This window comes from Capra hircus, chromosome 1, assembly GCF_001704415.2.
Source record: "Capra hircus breed San Clemente chromosome 1, ASM170441v1, whole genome shotgun sequence".
Classification (NCBI taxonomy): Eukaryota; Metazoa; Chordata; class Mammalia; order Artiodactyla; family Bovidae; genus Capra; species Capra hircus.
Window position 1 is genome coordinate 67,425,212 of NC_030808.1, and position 19,671 is coordinate 67,444,882.

At 53.0% G+C, this 19,671-nt stretch overlaps 1 protein-coding gene across 1 annotated transcript in view; it reads right to left on the reverse strand.

The window, feature by feature from the left end:
* Nucleotides 4,521–19,671, reverse strand: part of ADCY5 (adenylate cyclase 5) — a 157,872-nt gene continuing 142,721 nt past the window's right edge. Inside the window, exons 17-21 of the mRNA XM_018045751.1 lie at nucleotides 18,968–19,100; nucleotides 12,891–13,154; nucleotides 11,668–11,872; nucleotides 8,528–8,652; nucleotides 4,521–6,862 (exon numbers count right to left, since the gene is read on the reverse strand). Coding sequence (XP_017901240.1) covers nucleotides 6,734–6,862; nucleotides 8,528–8,652; nucleotides 11,668–11,872; nucleotides 12,891–13,154; nucleotides 18,968–19,100 — 856 coding nt within the window. The 3' untranslated portion in view covers nucleotides 4,521–6,733. The remainder of the gene's footprint in view (nucleotides 6,863–8,527; nucleotides 8,653–11,667; nucleotides 11,873–12,890; nucleotides 13,155–18,967; nucleotides 19,101–19,671) is intronic.

Sequence of the window (19,671 nt, forward strand, 5' to 3'; positions counted from 1 at the left end):
TGTCCGACTCTTTGCGACCCCATGAATCGCAGCACGCCAGGCCTCCCTGTCCATCACCAACTCCCGGAGTTCACTCAAACTCATGTCCATCGAGTCGGTGATGCCAGCCAGCCATCTCATCCTCTGTTTACCTTCAAGAATGTTATTTAGGATGTGACAATCTTTTTCAGTGTCCCTCCTGTTGGCAGTATGCACATTGCGGGGGCCCACTGTCAAGTGCCCCATTCAAATGGAAGTTTGGGGCTTGAGGCCTCCCAGCTTGTGCTGAGTCCCTTGTGAGGCTCCTCGATTTGGTCTAGCTCTCCCCAGTGTTAAGGCAGCAGCCAGCTACGCAGCCTGTTTCACTCTCCGCTGTTCCCTTTTCTCCTGAACATGGTTCCTACCATCAAAAACTTTGAAGGCAATTTCAGCACATTGAGACATAGGCATTCCTAAAGCCCCTTCCACCTTTTGCAGTTTCTTCTGTATACTGAGGTTGCTCTCATCGATAAAAGCCATTAACCTTTTTAAAAATTCTCTGGGGTCTTAGGATCTGTATCTGCACATGGCCTATAAGCTTTAAAGACTCTTTCTAGAAGTTCTGAAGATTCTCACTCAGTTTCTGTCTTACCTCCTTGACTCTATTAAGGCTTCTTTGTTTTGACCCTGGGTCCTGCAAGGATGCAGTCTTGATAATGTTCAGCATTCGAGCCCCAATTAGGATCCGCTGTTGGTGTAGCTATGCTTGCAGCAGCACATACTGAATTACCAGGGGTTTCTGTAGGAAGCCCATCTGCCTCCTCCCTAGCTTTATTCAGCACCATTCTATGTTCTTCTGAAGTGTGGGTGGTGTTTAATAAACTTTCAACATCTGCCCAGACTGAGTTGTGGGTTGCAGAAATTGAAAAGACACTTTTCATTTTCTGTGGGTCATCTCTGTAAATTGGCATATGTATATATTTTTGGCTGTGCTATGTGGCATGCAGGATTGTTGTTCCCCAACTAGGGATGGAACCGGTGCCCCCTGCAGTGGAAGGGCAGAGTCTTAACCACGGGACTACCAGGAAGTTCTGGCATATTGTTCTTCTGATTAATTAAACCTGAAGTTGAAGAAACAGTGGACCCAAATCAATGCCATCAACTGCCCAGTCTCAGCATTTACACCCTTAGTGTGGATTTGCCTTAATGGTAGGATTGCCCTGAGTTTGGGTGGCTCTCTGGTGGATATGATTGGACTTCCCAGGTGGCTCAAATGGTAAAGGATCTGCCTGCAATGCAGGATACCTGTGTCCAATCCCTGGAGAAGGAAATGGCAACCGTTCCAGTATTCTTGCCTGGAGAACTCCTTGAACAGAGGAGCCTGGCAGGCTACAGTCCATGGGGTCGCAAAGAGATGGACACGACTGAGCGACTAACTTTCACTTTCTGGTGGATATGAGAGGGGAGACCATTCCTACTTCTTGATTCTCAGAGAGAGGGGCAACCGTGGCCCAGAGGCTGTGGCTCGGGCACTGGCAGGGAAGGAGTAGCAGCCCCATCACATGGGGGTGGAGGAGGAACAAGCAGAGTGTTCTACTGAGTTAATAGCAAGTCCTCTTTTTCCTTAGGATCAGGCAGAATGGCTTTCTTTGCCTTCCCTTCCTATTGAACTGCAGTCTTATTTTCTTTGCACAGGTTTACTCAGATAAAAGGAGAAGGCAATGGCACCCCACTCCAGTACTCTTGCCTGGAAAATCCCATGGACGGAGGAGCCTGGTGGGCTGCAGTCCATGGGGTCGCTAAGAGTCAGACATGACTGAGTGACTTCACTTTCACCTTTCACTTTCATACATTGGAGAAGGAAATGGCAACCCACTCCAGTGTTCTTGCCTGGAGAATCTCAGGGACAGGGGTGCCTGGTGGGCTGCCTTCTTTGGGGTCACACAGAGTCGGACACGACTGAAGCGACTTAGCAGCGGCAGCAACTCAGATACAGTGATAAAGTGTACTCAGATAAAGTGACATTAGATTTTCATCACACTTTTCTTCCTACTTAATAAATAAATCTAGCTGCAAAATTGTATTATGATTTAAAGATCCATTTTCAGGCCATTTTGTTCTTCTTCTTCTCCATGGATTCATACCTGAAATCTCCCTAGTTTTAGAGAATGAAGCCTAGAAATCTTGAAGAGGGAACTGGATTAACATTTTTTATTTTGAAAGTGCTTTACTTCTAGGTGGTCACAGCAGCAAAGTCTTTCTACCATTGCTTGCTGTGGTCACCAAGAAGCTCAGTCCCCAATAGCCAGTTCTTAATAAGTGACAACCTGACATAGACGTGGACAAACAAGACCAAGACAAAACCAAGACAAAACCAAAATAAAACGAGACAAAACCAGGAGTCCCTGAGCCTTTAACCCATTGTCTGCCACAATTCCACCAGGTGGGCCTTCAACTCATGATCTATATGGACAGTCTTACACAGGTATACCTTTTTAACAAGGTTTCTCACCCAAAGACAGCTTCCTAACCCCAAAGCCACTTCTTTGCTACAAAATGAAACTAAACGCTAGAGGTCAGTGGCCCTCCCTGAGGAGATCGGGGTGAGTAGCCCTAGGAACAAATGGCCCAAGAAGCTGCTTGAACTTGCTCACAGGCTCTCAATACGGGCAAGGGGCTGACAAACTACGGGCAGGAACTCCCTCTGGACTTCTTGCAGGCTCATCAAACCTGTTACCAGATCAGGTGCATCCTCCCTGAAGAACAGCAAGCCAAAATGCTGAGACGCCAAGGTTTGCAGCAAACTGAGGATTTATTTGCAAGGCAGCCAAGCAAGGAAACAGGAGAAGGCATCTCAAATCTACCTCCCCAGTGCAAGAGACGTGGGGTACTGATATAGGATAGCCAATAAAGAAACAGGGCGACTGGAGGACGAGGGAATGTGGGGAAAGGTGACTGGAAAAAGGTGCAAAAATCCTCATTCTGCACAAGCATAACTAAGCTACAGGCCTCTACCTGTTCAAAAGGTCACTTGTGCCTGCCTAGTTGAGGCGTCTGTGGTTAAGAGTCTGAGCTGGCTGGCCCATCTCGAACAGGACGTAGCTAACTCTTAAGTTTCTGGAAAACAACTCGGGCCAATATCTCATTGTTTAGGCTACAGGCAGATTGGAGGACACCCAAGACTTTTGTAGCAAGTTAAAATGATTAGTGAAGGCAGGTTACAGGTGAAATGGATTTAACTGATGATTTCCCATGGTTGCACTCCTAAAAGATCCTGAAAGATCTCTAAGTTAAAATTTAGCTCTGTGTTGCAGAGCGTGGGCTCTAGAATGCTCGGGCTGCAGCATTTGCGTCTCCCAGGTTTTAGAGCACAGACTTAATAGTTGTGGTGCACAGGTTTAGTTGCTCCAAGATATGCGGGATCTTCCATGCTCTGCAACGAGAGAAGCCACTGAAGTGAGAAGCTGGCGCTCTGCAACTACAGAGTAACCCCTGCCTGCCACAACTAGAGAAAAGCCTGTGCAGCAACGGAGAGCCAGCACAGCCAAAAATAACTAATGAATTAATTATAAATAAACTTTAGCTCTATGTAATTACATTCTTTTCCACACTTATTTGAATTCCTGATGATATCTATTCTCTTTGGAATAGGAGGCCTACCTAGAACCGGGAATACCACATCTGTGTCCCTCTGTGGCCATTATTGCAATGAACCCCAGTGAAGTATCTTTCAATAGTGCCTTCCTTCTCACTTGTGTTCAATTTTATTTGACCAAGTTCCTCTGCTTTTATTTCCTGAAGCCAAATATAACCCTGCATTTAATGGGTGCAGCAGCTGGGAATTGCTGAGAAGGGTCCCCTGCCCTCCTACCACCTTTCCCTTTCTCTCGGGAAAGGAGGAGTCCTGGACACATGTGAAGTTACTTATCTGTGTGGGCTCACTAGACAAGCCTGCTTGAATCTTGGTTGTGAATTACCAGCTGTGTGGACTTAGGCAGATGACTCAACCTCAGTGAAATGTGGTGGCCCGGAGGATTAAATGAAGCCATGTTTGTAGGGTGCTTTTCCTAGGCTCTGGCAGACAGATTGCCTGATAAATATCCCTAGTTATCCAAGTCAGGTCAGTTCACCTCCTGCCTACATCTCCCCCACTGCCACCTACTTGAATCCTTTCGATGATCTGTGTTCCCTCTTGTATTTTCAAACTTTCATTCCCTTAACCTTGAAACACAGTTGGCTCACCTGTTTTAAAACATCCTCCCCTTGCTCCTGGATCTTTCTGGTTCCATCCTTCATTGCTTGTTCCCTTGGTCCCCCTCCCTATGTCTCCATCCCGTGGCCTCTTGCACCCTGGCACGTCCAAGGTCACCAGTGTTCTCCCTCCTGCTGCCACAGTGACTGCAGTCTGGCCAACATTCTCACCACAGCAGTGCACTGTCCCCATTCAGGGGCGCTCTCTACCCTCTGAGATGTCCTCTGCAGGACCTGTCCTGCACTGAGAGCACTGTTCTTCCCACTGGAAACAGGCCCACCGCCCAAGACACAAATTAGACCAGGACACATTACCAGTGAAAGTGTTTAATAGTTAAATTATTTAAATAGACTTTTCCATTTCCATGGGAAATCATAATTGTATTCATTTTTGCAAGAGCATGGGTAAAAAGAGTGCACACTCCTTGGAGGGAATGAAGAGCTAGCACTGCACGTGGTCACCAGTCACTGCCGGGATGGGAGGGAGGGGCCCCACGAGGCAGGGAGTCCATGACCAACAGGGGAAACACTGGAGAAACCAGCACACACTTTACTCAGGTTGGGAGCAAGATGAAAACCCAGCACCACTGGCGGGCCGCATGGAGAGGTCAGGGACTCGAATACAACACCGCGGAGAATGCCAGCCCCTTGCGGCAGGTGCAGGGGTGATGCAGAATTCAGAGGGTGGAGCAGCAAAAGCACAGGTAGGCTAAGGCTGCCGGGGTTAGGCCCATAAGCTTTGCTTCTCAGAACTGTGCTTGATTGGGGTGGGAGGTGGTGTGCAGAAAGGGGAGGGCGGGGCTAGTGTCCACTGAGAGGTGGTGCAGGGGGGTGTCAAAGTAACGTTTTGCAGCTGACATATAGCTGCCTCCTCACCTCCTTCAAGCTCACATGGGAGGCGAGAAGAATGCTGCCCTGAGACGGAATGAAGAGATCTGGGCACAGGACCCAAGGATTCTGTTTGAATAAGGTCTCTATGACAGTATATCGTTTTCCAAATGCCTCCCTCATAGGATGTAAAAAATAGAAATTTTTCTTGGTGTATTTGACTGCTCCCACCCCCACAAATGAAATCAGACAAAATGAAATTTCTGCTGGCTTTGGCCCATGGATTGGCCTCCACTTTCCTCTGTCTGGTTTGTAGATGGAGAGCAAAGCCCCCATCCTTTCCTTGCCTGAGGGATCATCTCCAAAGAGAGACGCCTGCACCTTGGCCAGCGTCGAAAGCCAGGCAGCCCAGCCTTCCCCACACCACCATGCCGGCCGAGCTGTCAGGGTTGCAGAGGCTCCCTCTCTGCCCGAAGCAAAAGCTGACATCTCTGGGAGCCGAAGGGTGGAAGGAGGCCCTGCTGGCTGCCACGGGTTGAGGCTGCTTCCCTTGACTCCAGCTCGGCCTGAGATGGGAAAGAGGCGTTTGTTTTCTTTTTATTCTGTTTGCATTTTACTTAATAGAGGTGACAAGTTTGTGTGTGTGTCTGAGAGAGACAGGGAGAAAGGGTAACGTGTGCATGCATCTTCCTACATATGGAACCCCAAAAGGACACACTCACTGCTCTGGTTGGACCTGGGAAAATCTGAGGTGAGGGAAACAGGTGTCCTGAATGAGAACAGTTCCACAGCATAAACACACACACACACACACACACACACACTCCAGTACACACATCAACATACATACAGTACAAATGAGCACAAATGCCCTGCTGTGCACAGCTGTTTTCTAATATAGAGAGTTTACAAAATATAGAATTTGGTATATTTGTTAGATCTCCAAGGTTTTCAGTAATACAAAATAAAAAATACAAAAAGACAAGTTGGGATCCCTGGCCTCCCTCCGCAGTGGCATCCTGGTTTGCTTGTGGGCCTCTTACACGCATACAACTAGCACAGTCTAAAGAAGGGCACAGAAACGTGTTTTGTTTTATTTAATAAATATTTTCTTTTTTTCTCAGAACCACCACTCCTTGCTCCGAGTCCTCTGGCCTCCCCCTCGCAGTTAGTCCTGCCCCCTCCAGGGGCACCGCTGTGGGTTGTGGGAGGGGCCCGCGATGAAGGCCACGGCCCATCCAAAAGCCAGCACTCCTGCAGAGGCCTGCAGAGCCGCTGCCTCGGTCTGAAGTGTAAAGGCTCACATAGGAAAGCAGCCCCGGGCCCCGGCCAGAGTGGCACCGCCTCCCGCCCGCCGGAGGCCGAGCTCCGCGGTCCTGCGCCCAGGCGGCCTGCCCTGCCGAGCCCGATCCCTCCTGCCGCTCCTCTCCGCGTGCGGCAGCTCCCATCAGTCAGAAAACTCGAGGTTCCGACCGCATGCGGCGGCGCTTTCAACAGAGGGAGACATCTTTGGTCAGCTTGGTGCTCGCAGGACGCTGGCACCCCGGGCCTTGGACGGAGACCGCCAGCCCTCCCGCCCGCAAGGGCAGAGGCTGCTTCTGGAGTCAAAGTGGGAAATCTCAGGCGGCCTCGCGGGCTGGAGCGAGGCTTCCGCCGTGTCTCTGGAGGCCAGGCTGCCTGGCGTCCGCGGTGGCTGCTAACTGGGCGGGGGCCCTCCGTTGAGGAAGTAGGTCATCATCTCGCCTTTGCCCTTGACCTTGACCACACCCCGGCACTCCAGCTGGTACGTGTTGGCGGCCAGCACCTGGTACATGTCTGTGGTGACCTAAGAGGCAAAGGAGGAGAGAGGACAGGCCATCCATGACCTGACTGCCCCTGACTTGGAAGGGTGGGTGGCAGCCTCACTGTGGGGTAGCTCCCCCAAGGAAGGGCCTCAGAACCCAGAAGGAGGCAGCACCCACTCCCGGCCAGGTGGGGTGGCCAGCCCCTGATGCGCCTGTGGCCATGCACTGCCTATCGCCATCCTCCACAATGAGAGAGCCGCAGAAGCTGAGGGGAGCGCTCAGAAGCTCACAGCCCTCCCACTCCCCACAATCCACGCTCAAGTGTTTTACCAAAGCCTCACTCCAGACCGTTCAGAAAGTTCTAGAAACTGGTTTTCCATCACAGACAGTTTGAGAACCACTGCTGATTTCATTTCATCTTCCTATGAGGTTAGAACTATGATCTCAGGCTCGGAAAACCTATGCCACTTGCCTGAAGTCTCGCAGCTGGTGAATGCTAGGGCCCGGATTCACTTCAGATTGTGCTGCCCGCCTCTGCTTTAGCTTTTGGAACACAGAGGAGGACTCAGGCAGTGTCAGTAATGACAGGACACTACCACAGGGCAAAGGGCCAAGCAGAGGTGACGGGGAGCAGTGAGACTGAAGCTTCAGCACAGGGTGATCCAAGAGCCGTTTCTGAGCATGGCCAGCACCCCTGCTGGGGCCCCCACCCACACCTGCTGTCCAGCCAGGAAGGGGCAGCATATTCTGTGAAAGGTAAGCCCTATGTAAAGGTAGGTGCCCGGCTGTCGGTTACTGACTGAGCCCCTCACATCTGTGTGTGTGGGTGTGTGTGGGTGGGGGGGGTGGGGGGTTGAAGCTCTGTAAACACTCCTCCTCTCTCTCCATCTCTCCTCAGGACCCCCACTCCCACCTTTCTGTCCCACTCTCTTCCCCCCGCCACCCTCCCCAGGATGGAGGTGAGAGGCCATCTGGCCATGCCCCTCAGGCAACACCCACAGGCCAGCCAGGGCCGTGCTGGGGTCAGTCCCTTTGTTCAGAGGCCCCACGGGGGAGTGAAGTTAGGGGACGGTTAAGCAGCGTCAGTGTGAGCAAGGACCTTAAAAATGGCCCAGTTTGCACTTGGGAAAACCGAGACCAGGAAGGCTAACCGAGGTTCCATGGTTCAGAGCCTCTCTCTGTCAGATCAAGCAAGGTCTGAGAAAAACAAAAGCAGCTAAAGAGCGCCAGCCTGTACAGGACGAAGAGACGAGAAAGTCTCCAGGTCTCTGGCCAGGCTCCTTAGCTGTTAAGACTGGTGGGGGCACCATCCAGGGACCAGCGGCCTTGTCTCATTTTCAAACCAAGCCCTGAGTGCTCTGAGCTCCATTTAGCAAATCCTGCTCCCTACAGCCATCTGCCTTGTGACTGCTCTGTGTGCCTGGTGCGTGGCGTTAGCACTCCTGGCTTGGCTGTGCCATTCCCCACAATTCCTCCTGTGGCCAGTAGAGGGCTTTGCGCAGGCTAGAAGATCTGTCCAAGGTACTGAGAGCCTGAAACACAATTGTGTTCTCCAAGTTTCCACTGCATCAGCACCAACCACCGCATCTCCCTCAAATGAGGCTGCAGAAATTCTGTCTAGGAACTGTGAGCAGCCTGCTGGAAGCCCGCTTAGCATCACACAGAGGTCCCCCAGTGGACATGGAGGTGGATGCTCCTGCACTCACCTGGATGCGGTCGGGCACACCGGTGCTGTCCATGCGGCTGGCCACGTTCACCGTATTGCCCCAGATGTCGTACTGAGGCTTGCGGGCTCCGATCACGCCCGCCACCACGGGGCCAATATTGAGCCCTGCAGGGCACAGAAGTCAGAATTCTCATCAGGGTTCAGACCAACTCTTTCCTGCCTGCCCTCGACACCATTCCTCCCCCGATTCCTGGCAGATTCTCCCCCTGACTCTTGGCCTGAAGACACCCAGGGTCCTTCTGGCTTGAGGCTGTACCTAACCCCACAGCTGCCACTGCTTGGATCCTATCGCACACTTGCTAACTCGAGACCACAGGAACCCAATAGCCACTACTTCTCAGCGCCTGCAAATCTACCGCTAGACTGCCCTCTTTAAGGCTTCCAGTGGCCTTTTGCATTTGCTGGTTGCCTTTCTTTAATCACCCCTCTCCCAGTGCCATTTAAGTTTCCACCTTTAATTCAGACTCAGCATACCAGACTCGCCTTGCTCCTCTGTCCCAGGGGTGCCACCACTCTCATTCTCAGAACCTGCCTCCTAACCCCCTTCCCTGCCCAGTGTCTGCTCTCTTCAAGTAATTCACCCTCCGGTTTCTGCACCAGGGTGGTGATGCTGCAGTGACTGACGCCGGGAAGTAATCTGCCGCATCCGTGTGGACTCTCCCCCACTTCTGCTCCAGTCTGTCTGCCTTCCTAGACCTGCCCAAGACAACACTGAGCAGCCCCGCCCCTGAGCCTCTGCTGTGCTGGTCTCTACCTCAAATGCCCTTCCTCCTCTCCCAGCAAAGTCCTTCCCAGACACATCTGCCTCAACCAGCATTCTCTCGATATTTTCTGCCCCATCTCCAAGGCCCAGGGCACTCCCTCCTATCACATAAGCTGTCTCTCCTGATGGGCCTCATTAAGCCTAATTGTGGCTTAACTATTTCTTAGCGTGAGGCCACAAACACAGCAGAAGCTCCCACACACACCCCTCGACTACTCACTAAATCAGAAATGTCATCAGTCCTCAAAACTCTTCCCTCCACCAACCTCCTCTTTGGGCCCATCAAACCACAGGTAGCTTTTTACCCCACATGCTATTCCCAGGCTGGGCTGTCACCTTCACTGGTGACAGCCATGCTTCCCAGGGAAGACATCATGCTTCTGTAGGGCAGGATCTACCACACGAGGCTCCCAGCTGCCTGCCCAGCTCCTTGTCTGCCTGCCACTCAATCCCCAGTCCTGGTCCAGCGCAGGAGCTGGGGCAGCTCACAGAAACATACATGCCAGGAGAGAAGTGCAAATCAGAGGAGGTGGGGAGGTGGAATGAAAGAAAAACAAGGAGGCACAATCATGGGAGACCAGGGGTGATGTTTACACAGAAGCACAGACGGCTCTGTGCCACCCCCAGCTGGCTCTGGTCTGGGTTTCCAGCACTTGATGCAAAATGAAAACCTGGTCCAGTCTGCAGGCATGTGCCCACCAGCCCGCACAGCCAGCTCCTCAGGGAAAGCCAGTTCCCAGCACTCAGGCCAGAACAAAAGATCTCCTGAGGCCTTCACAACACAATATTGACTTTTAAGAATCCATATTTCAGTTTAATGTGCTAATTTTGAGAACTGAAATACCAGTATCTTTGTTGGTGAATCACTGTTCCTTTTTTAAAAATTTGAAATCTGAATCATTTTTGGCCTGAGACATTTCTGGGAGGGAGCTGATAATACATTAAAATTTTGACAAAGGACTGCTCTTTCGGAAAGCATTCTTTATCTCCACCATCCTCAAGAGGTAGAGAGCAGTGCTTGACAAAGCTGTTTCTTTTGAAAAAGTAACTTATTCTGAAAGCCTGGGTATCCTTGACAAGATAAGGACGAAACGAGCCACTGAGACACCTTGAACCTTATCAAGCAACACAGAGTTGTGTTTCTCAGATCGTTTAGTGGATGCTGTAGCGGAGCCAATAGGCAAGTGTGCTGATGTACGTGGGTTTTCCCTGCACTATTCTTGCAGCTCTTCTGTAGAGCTGAAAAGCATCAGAATAGAAGACTGGGGTAATAAACAACAAAAGGAATACAAAGAAGATGTATAGCACAGGAAACATAGCCAATATTTTATAATAACTTTACTTGGATCACTATGCTGTAAACCCACAACCGGAGAAGGCAATGGCCTCCCACTCCAGTGCTCTTGCCTGGAGAATCCCATGGACGGAGGAGCCTGGTGGGCTGCAGTCCATGGGGTCGCTAGGAGTCGGACACGACTGAGCGACTTCACTTTCACTTTTCACTTTCATGCATAGGAAATGGCAACCCACTCCAGTGTTCTTGCCTGGAGAATCCCAGGGACAGGGGAGCCTGGTGGGCTGCCGTCTGTGGGGTTGCACAGAGTTGGACATGACTGAAGCGACTTAGCAGCAGCAGTAGCATACCCACAACTAATATATTGTAAATCAACTATACTTCAATTAAGAAATAAAATAATAAATACAGAAATTGAAAAAAATTATATAGGGTTTTGGTTCAAAGATTTTCTAAACAAGTAGTATATAGCTCTGCCTGTTTTGAAACTGGCCCAGGGCCTCTGCTCAGAACTTTCGCCTCTCTCCTGCAGCAGTCCTGCCCCCCAGATACCATAGCATCTACAAAGCTCCTCAAAGCCACCCAACAAGGGCCAAAGCATTTGACAAAGAAGGAATCCAAGGAAGATATGTGGACTCAATTTATCTCCCATCCTCACCATTTCTTTCCCCAGTTTGTGTAGATTAGAAGAACCTTCACATCACCTAGATATTGCTTACACACACATAGAAACCACTTAGAACTCAGCAATAACCCCTTCCTGAGTTCCGGCCTCTCCCATGGGGAGCCCTGTGCCCTTGGCACACAGCATCCCCCTCAAAGCCTCTCTGGTGGGCATAGTGGGTAGAAAAGGCAGGAACTGAGGAAAATGGTGACCCGTGCTCACCACCACGCAGAGGAGGCACGTCTAGGCCCTGGGAGAGCTCTGCTGTGTGACGGGCACCAACCCTGCCCCTTGGGCAGGGACATAACATCAGCCTCCTTGGACTGGCTCTTGGAAGCAGGATGGGAGAGGGGGTTTGGGGAGCCCCCACAAGCCCTCAGCACTCTGAGCCAGGCTCACCGATCTTCATCTGGAAGTTGTTGAAAGAGTGCTCGTTGATGTACTTCATTTGGTCCATCAACTTCATGGCGAAGTCGGCCAGGGCTTTGATGTGGGTCTTGCCCACCTTGTCGTAGGTGGAGTCATTGAGGCCCGAGGCGGCCATGTAGGTGCTGCCGATGGTCTTGATCTTTTCCAGCTGCCTGAACCGGTCCTCACTAATGATCTGGGAAGAAGGAGGCCAAACCTGGGTCACCCCAAAGTTGAGTACTGAGGTCTGCGGGGGAGTGCAGCAGCACAGCCCCTCACCCCGGTTCACACAGAGGGGCCCATCTCTGTCACCAGCTCAGAGTAAAGCCTCGGTGCTCCCCAACAGTCAGGCCTCCTCCAGTACTCATCCGCTGGCTCTCTAGGGGCTGTGGGCTATGAGCCCAGCCACATACAAAAGCCCCTGGGGCCAGGTCACGAGTCACCTCTGGGGCTTTTTCCCCTAATATGGATTGGCAGCCACCTTTCCCTTTGCTGGCTAAGGTCCCCAGCCCTCCCAGGGAAACCTCCTCATTGCTGTCCAGCAGGACACTCTCTCCTGTCTCCAGGATCTGCTGGAAGCCTGTCCACATCCATTTCAGCCAACTCCAGTAACCACAATGCCCGGGGGTCTCGGGGGCTGCTTCTGACACTGCCTGGTCCCAGCTCCACCATCTCTCTAGTGTTTGTGCTCCATGCCCCGGCCCCTGCATTCCTGCTGGGCTTGTCCCTCTCACACTCACTACATGGTGAGCTCCCAGCACCGAGACTGCTCTACTGGCGCACACTAGGTACTCAACAAAGAAAATCTCTTTGCTTCTGCTTCTGCTGTTCAAGGCTTTGCAACTTGGTCCCGCCTCCTCCTTTAGCTTGGGAATCCCTCCTCCCTTGGACTCTCTCAAATGCTGAGTCCCAGCCTGAGGCCCTGTCCAGCCTGAGATGGCACAAGAGGAATGGCAGGTGATGAGGGTGGTTGGCGAGTCAGCCAGGCGGAGCCTCGATGGGGCAGCTGAGGCTAAAACCCCAGCTCTGCCACTTACAGGCAGTGACCCAAGGCAAGACGCTTAATGTCTGTGAGTCTGGGCCTCCCCACTGTGACATGGTGATGGGGAAGAAATACACGCAGGCACCTTGGCAGTGCCTGGGACACAGTCAGGGCACCTGATGTCTCCACTCACACTGGTGATGGGAAAGGGGGTATCGGGGCCCAGCTGCACCTCGTCAAAGTCTGCGATGATCTCGTTGAGCAGCCGCAGGCACTCGACGCCCTCGTTGTTGGCCTCCAGTTCCACGTAGAACTCGGAGAAGTTGGCGATGGAGGCGAACATGACGGCCACGCACTCGCACGACTGATAGTAGAGCTCGTCGTTGCGCCGTTCACGGGCCAGGAAGTGTGCGGCCACGTCCTTGGGCAGAATATTGTGCAGCAGCCGCCGGTTGTAAGCCTGCAGCTCCTCCATCTCCTCCTTCTCCTCTGTGGCCTGGGACAGAGGGCCCGGTCAGAGGGTGGGCAAGCAGCAGGCTGCTTAGAAAAAGGCAGTGCAGCCCGCCTGCGTGCCCACATGGGCCCAAGACTTCAGCAAGTGCCAGCTGCATCCTCACTGCTGTCTCTACTTCAGGTTTTCAATAAAGAGCATCTATTACTCTGACCATCAGAAAAGAGAGCTCTGTAAGTGGCTAACTCTCCCCTCCTGCCTCTCGGAAAGTGACACCTATGAGAGCATTGATCCTGCAGGAGGGACCCTGAGTGAAAACAGGTCCCAGAGGAGAAGCTGGATGGATCCTGCCTGCCCCAGATGAAAAGGAGGCAGGAGGGTAAAAGGCTGGTTCAAACCTGCGCCCGCACGGCCCTCTAGCCATCCAAGTGCACCTTGATTGTCCATTTGCCTCTTTGTATAAGGAAACGCACACAGAAAAGCAATTTGATAAAAATCATTTTAGCAGACTGAATGCAGGGAAACCTGCTTAGAGCCCTGCCTGGTCTCCCTGGTTCCCCGAGAGCTGACTCACCCCAGGACCAGAGGGTGCACGTGCCTCGAGGTGCCACCTGGGCAGGACAGGGACATCACTGATGTCCCCAAGCTTGGGTCCAGGGCCTGGGACAAACTCACCATCCAGGATAAAGGGACAGTGCAGAACCCTCAGGTCAAGAGGCCAATAGTGGCCCACAAGCTGAAGCACAGAGGTAGTCCTGCACTTTGGTGTGCAAGGAGCCAGCTAACCAGAGTGTTCAAGGGGCACAGGGGTCCAGAAGGGGGGTCTGCTTGCTCCCTCCCCTCAACAGCAAACAGAATGGTCCCTTCAATGGGGGCAGGTAACAGTGTAGGTAAGGCAGGCAGACAGGCAGGCCAAGCATCATTAGCAGGGCTGTTTGAAAGATTTAGCCAGCCTTCTTGGGCCTTCCTTAACTAAACATGGAGGCCTTTCTATTCACTGCAGCTAGAACCTCCAAAAAGGCCAGGACTATTTCTCAGGGCCCTGGGTCTCCAGGTGGGCAGTGGCTGCCCATGGAGAAGGAGCTGCTACACCCATCAGGGCTGCAGGTCTGGTTCCAGCGGGGAAGGAGGAAGCTGAGGGACGAGGTGAGAAGACCCACCTAATTCTTGGGATGGGTGGGTCATACCCAAGGAAGCTCCTGGACCCTCAGATGCCAGGGGGGTCCACCGGGCACATGCTATCTTCCTGCCAGGTAGCTCCTGTGGGGTGGGACACTTTGACCATCCCCTCCCCTAAAGTGGGCTTCCCTGGTGGCTCAGTGGTAAAGAATCTTGCAATGCAGGAGATGCAGGTTCTAACCCTGGGTCGGGAAGATCCCCTGGAGAAGGGAATGGCAACCCACTCCAGTATTCTGGCTTGAAAAATCCCATGGACAGAGGAGCCTGGTGGGCTACAGTCTATGGGGTCACAAAGACAGACACAACCTTGTGACTAAACAACAACAACTCCCATAAATAAGGGCCCCCTGCTTCTGCTCTGGAACAGGTGTGCCAGCGGGAGAAGGCTGGTGCGGGAGTCCCTCTCCTCCCTGCTGTCCCCGCAGAGGGGCCCCAGCTGCTTTGAAGATGCACCAGGCTGCCCTCACTCCTGCCCCTATCACCCACGGAGACCACACGCCTGGGGACCCAGGAGCACCTCCGCTCCTCTGATCAGCCCACAGGTGGCAGGAATGCTTTCCCAGAGAGCATCTGCCCAGAGTGTCAGGCAGTGGAGGCTGGGGGTGGGGACACGGGGAGCACAGCTGCTGCTGGGAACAGAAGCCAAGCACAGAGGTGTGGTCAGGTGCACCTGCCACCTCTGGGAGCTCTGCCCAAGACGTGTGGGCAGCTGCCAGCACAGGCAGCTGCTTCTAGGCTGGGCTCTGCTCAGGCAGGTTCACAGGTGCTTGCTGGTCCTAATAAGGTCAAGGCTATGGGAGGAGACAAGAATGGGTTCTCCTGAGAACTAAGGCCCAGAGGAGGGCCATGCAGCTGTGTGTCTTGTGCAGGTGCTTCAGGGAAGCTGAGGACCCCAGGCTCCCCACCTCCCTGTCAGCACCACACCCATCCACCATGACCACAGACCCAACAGCTAAATGGGCTGCTAGGCAAGACTGGCGGTGGGGCAACAGACCATCACTCATCCATCAGGGCCCCGTGTTCAGGTTATTATTTACCCCTCCCCAAAGCGCTGGAGGACGATGGGAGATGGAAGGATGCGGGAGCATCATGAGATGCTTCCGTAGAGGCGGGCAGACATGCCTGACAAGTAGACACGCTCACCCCCACACTCACACACATGCGCATTTTTGCAAAATGGGGAGTGGCCAGCCACTTCCTTGTCAATTTTCCCTTCCTTCACAACCTTGTACAGAGTGCTTGTGCCTGAGGAAGGACCTGATCAGAGGAGGGAGCGCCACATGTGGTGTGTCCAGCAAGGAAGCAGGACACTGAGGCGGGGAGCGGGCATGGTGGGGCAGAGTAGGGGGCTGGGGTGGTGGGGAGGCCAGTTCCATCGAACAAATGAGTAAATATGTGAAAGAAATAGAAGGGGAAGTTCTCACTGCCAGCGACAATATTTGCATGCATGGAAGGAGGAAGGCTACAAAGATGCCTGAGGTATTGCATTGGGAAGGGGGGTACTGCTACCAACTCATGGTTTTAAATATCAACTGACAGTTACTGCAGTAGTATCCGTTCATATTACGTGTATATGTGTGTATTTTCTATATACTTATATACATTTCCTATCTTTGTCCACAGAGAGGACCTAGAACAGTGAGCACACGGGGTGCCCTGATCTGGGTTTCTAAACACCTTTCTCCATTAAAAACAATTGGGGCACTTTGAAGGGCAAGTACATGATGAGCCCCAGACATCATCTTGTGCCAGAAAGTAAAAAAATGCCCAAAGAATGATGGCAACGTGTCAAAGAACACGGAATCCAACCTGAAGACACACTGACCAGAGCCAGGACGCGTGAAACATTAAAATAAATAATGAGAGGAGCAGAGTGTAAGCCCCACTGAATTCGACAGGAATCTATGAGTTAGGCTGATGTAGATAAATGAATGAAGTAAATAAGAGGAGGATAAGGAAAGCTCTGGGCTTCCCTGGTGGCTCAGACGGTAAAGAGTCCGCCTGTAATACAGGACACCTGGGTTGGATCCCTGGATCAGGAAGTTCCCCTGGAGAAGGAAATGGCAACCCCCTCCAGTATTCTTGCCTGGAAAATGCCATGGACAGAGGAGCCTGGTGGGCTACAGTCTATGGGGTTGCAAGCAGTTGGACATGACTGAGCAACCAACACACACAAGGAAAGCTCTGCCTTAAAGGAGACTGTCGGTTAACAAATGTAGAAGGGGGACCTCCCTGGTGGTCCAGTGGTTAAGAATCCACCTTGCAGTGGCAGGAGCATGGGTTCAACTCCTGGAACTAAGTAAGATCCCACATGCTGTGGAGCACCTAAGTCCATACACCGCAACTGCAACGAAAGAGCCTGCAGGCCGCAGCTGAGACCCAATGCAGCCAAATAAATCAATTTTAAAAAAAGCAAGTGCAGAAGGAATGGCAGACACAGGCCCTCACACCCGGCAGGCAGGAGGCAGTGACGGATGCTGGGACTGCTGGCTGAGGTTTGCTGGGAATCCGATTATTGGAGTAATGCCAGAGTATCTTTCCACAAAATGCTAATAGAGTACAAAAGGGAAGATGGGGACCTGACAGTGGAGAAATCTGGCAGATGTCCACTTGAGAGGGTGATCAAGGTTAACGTCGCCAGGGGTGGGACAGACCAACACAGAGGAACCCTCAAGGTGATGCCCTGAGGGGTGGCTAGTGAGCGTCACTTCCACGGTTTTCCTCCCAGAAGGCGGGGCCCAAGTCTGGACACAGGAAACATCAAGGGCCCCATTCGGAGGGTTATAGAACAAGGACCTCTTCAAGACTGGCAAACTGAGGGGCAAAGGCGAGAAACATAATGACTAAATGCACAGGGTACCTTGGAGGGGGTCCTGGGCCAGAACTGGGACAGCTGCCCAAACACGAATGGTCCTGTGAGCGGATGTATTGTGGGTGGACAGTGCTGATTTCCTGTCTGGGGGGCTGCATGGGAATAATGCAGAGAGTGTCCTTGCTTTGGGGAGGTAGACACTGGGGAACTGAGGGGGTGGGTTGGGGCATTGTGTCAGAAAAGAGAGGGTGATGGAGCAAATGCAGAAAAATGGCTGGGGAATCTGACGAATGGGCTGGTGGAGCTCTTTACACTGTTCTTTTAGCTTTTCTGTAAGTTAAAAATAATTTTTTACAACTTTCCCCCCTAAAAGCAGATGAAACCTGGTGGGAGCCCCCATTTGACCCTGTACCCTCACGAGCTGGACAGGGTCCGGGGGTGGGGGGTGAAGGGGTAGTCAGTCACAGGAAGCGGAGTGGCAGGCTCCCCCTCCCTGGCCTCCACCCCTTTCTCGGGGTCTTTGCAATACAACTGAGTCACACAGCAGCAACCACCTTGGGAGGGGCTTCTGGAGGGCTCATGGGGGAGGTGGGGGCTGAGAGCACAGGAATGGAGGGAAATTGGCTTCAGGCTCCACAGAGTCTGGTCAGCCCCCAGGGGAGAGCTGGGGGCCTCCTGGGAGCTTCCCCAAGATGAGGGGCGCAAACCAGTGGGGAGGAGGCTGGGAGGCCGCTCCCTGAGAAGAGAAGATGCAGCCTCACAGTGGGTATCCCTGAAGCCCCTCCCGACCCAGGGTTTAGGAGGGGCCTTCTGCAGGAAAACATGCTTCCCCAGCCTCAGGGCATTCCCACCAGAGACTTCAGTGTGGACCTCAGCAAGACCTCACACAAAACTCCCAATAGCAGGGGCAGCTAGATGCCTCCACTTTCACTCAGCAGCCAGTGAAAATCAAGGCTTCCTGCCCTGGCCCGAAGACTTGAATCTCGACATTAGTAGGAAGCTGAGGATGCAGAAAGCCTAAGCAAGCTACAGAGAGCTGGAGAAGTGGTCTGCACACAGGAGTCAGGCCAGAGGAGGCAAAGAGGCCAGGCTAAGCTATGCCTTACAAGCGGCTGGGAGGGAGCAACAGGTCTGAGCCCCGCCCCTACTCCTATCTAAAGCCAGGCTTTCTCACAGGTCCTGGGCACCCTCTCCTGCACCTTTTGAGGTGGTTCAGCAGGTAGTGAGGGGCCACCCAGGGGCTGCTGCTAGCAGCTGGAGCACTCTGTGCATGGCCCAGCATCACCCCCTCCTCCAGGTGGGCACAGTCAGCTTTCAGGGCACAGAGCCTGGACAGCCGAGTGCTGGCTGGATTTCAGCTCCACCAGGGCACCCAGCACCCAGCACCTCTGCCCCTGCCTGGATCACTGCTCATCAAGGCCAGGGCACAGCCACCTGGCTGGACTTCCTGTCAATGGTCTTTGATGCCCCTTCCAGCTGTCTTCCCCTAGAGGAGGCTTCAAGTCCAGTTCTGGTCACGTCGAGCCCTGTTCAGATGCCTCTGGTGCCAGCTCCCACACTCAGGCCTCTGAGGCCCTGGAACTGCCCACCCCCTGCTCCCCTCCTCTCCTCCTGTCTGTCCACCAGGGTCCCAGGACTGGGCACTGTCGAGGGTGGGTTTGCCTGGAGCTCTGCAGTTTTGCCTCTTGGCCCCAGAGAGCAGTTGGCAGACTCAGCAGGACACAGGGTACCAGGCAATTGGGATGAGGCCTGAGCAGGACACCTCATCGGTGCAGAACCCAGGCCCAGCCCAGCCCAGAAAGTGCCCAGAGGCCTGGGTACCTCCTCCCATGCCCCACCCGCCCCGCCCCAGCCCCTGGCCACCCACCTGAAGTTTCCAGAGGAAGTCGAGGCGGGCAGTGGACTCCACCTGCTGGGCGTGCAGGTACAGGGCCAGCACGAAGACAGAGATGATGACGGGCGTCACCACCTTCAGCGCCACCTTGGTCGGATGCTCAGGGCTGCAGGCGGGAGGCAGAGGCCCCACGCTTCATGCCAGGCTCCGAGGGCCACTCAGGCCTGTTTGTCTTCCTCCCACTTCTGCTCGCCCCTCCTCACCCTCCTGCTCTAACTTTGCCTGAGGTGTGCTGTCTTCCTGGTGGACAGCCCCATCACAGCCCCTGCTTGCCCTGCAGCCCAGCAGCCATTACTCCTCCACTGAGGCTCACTCCCCTGCATCACTGGGGTGCTTCCCTCTGGTTACAACAGGAAATGAACTGGGCTGTCTTACAAGGCAATGTATCATCCCAGGTCTCTCTCAGTTGACAAGACAGGGGTTGTAACAAGGGAGCCAGGCAGGCCATACTGTCCCTGGGCAACCTTGGGCAAATCTCTTAAGCTCTCTGAATCTTAGTTTCCCAACCTGTAGAATGGGATAACAATACCCACATTTCAAGATTGTGGCAAGAATTACAGATACTGTATGCAAACTCCTGTATAGTATCTGAGAAACAGTAGGAACTCCAAAACTGGTAGCAATTATTATCTGATTATATTTCTGTTAACATTACTAATACTCCTAATAAAAAACAG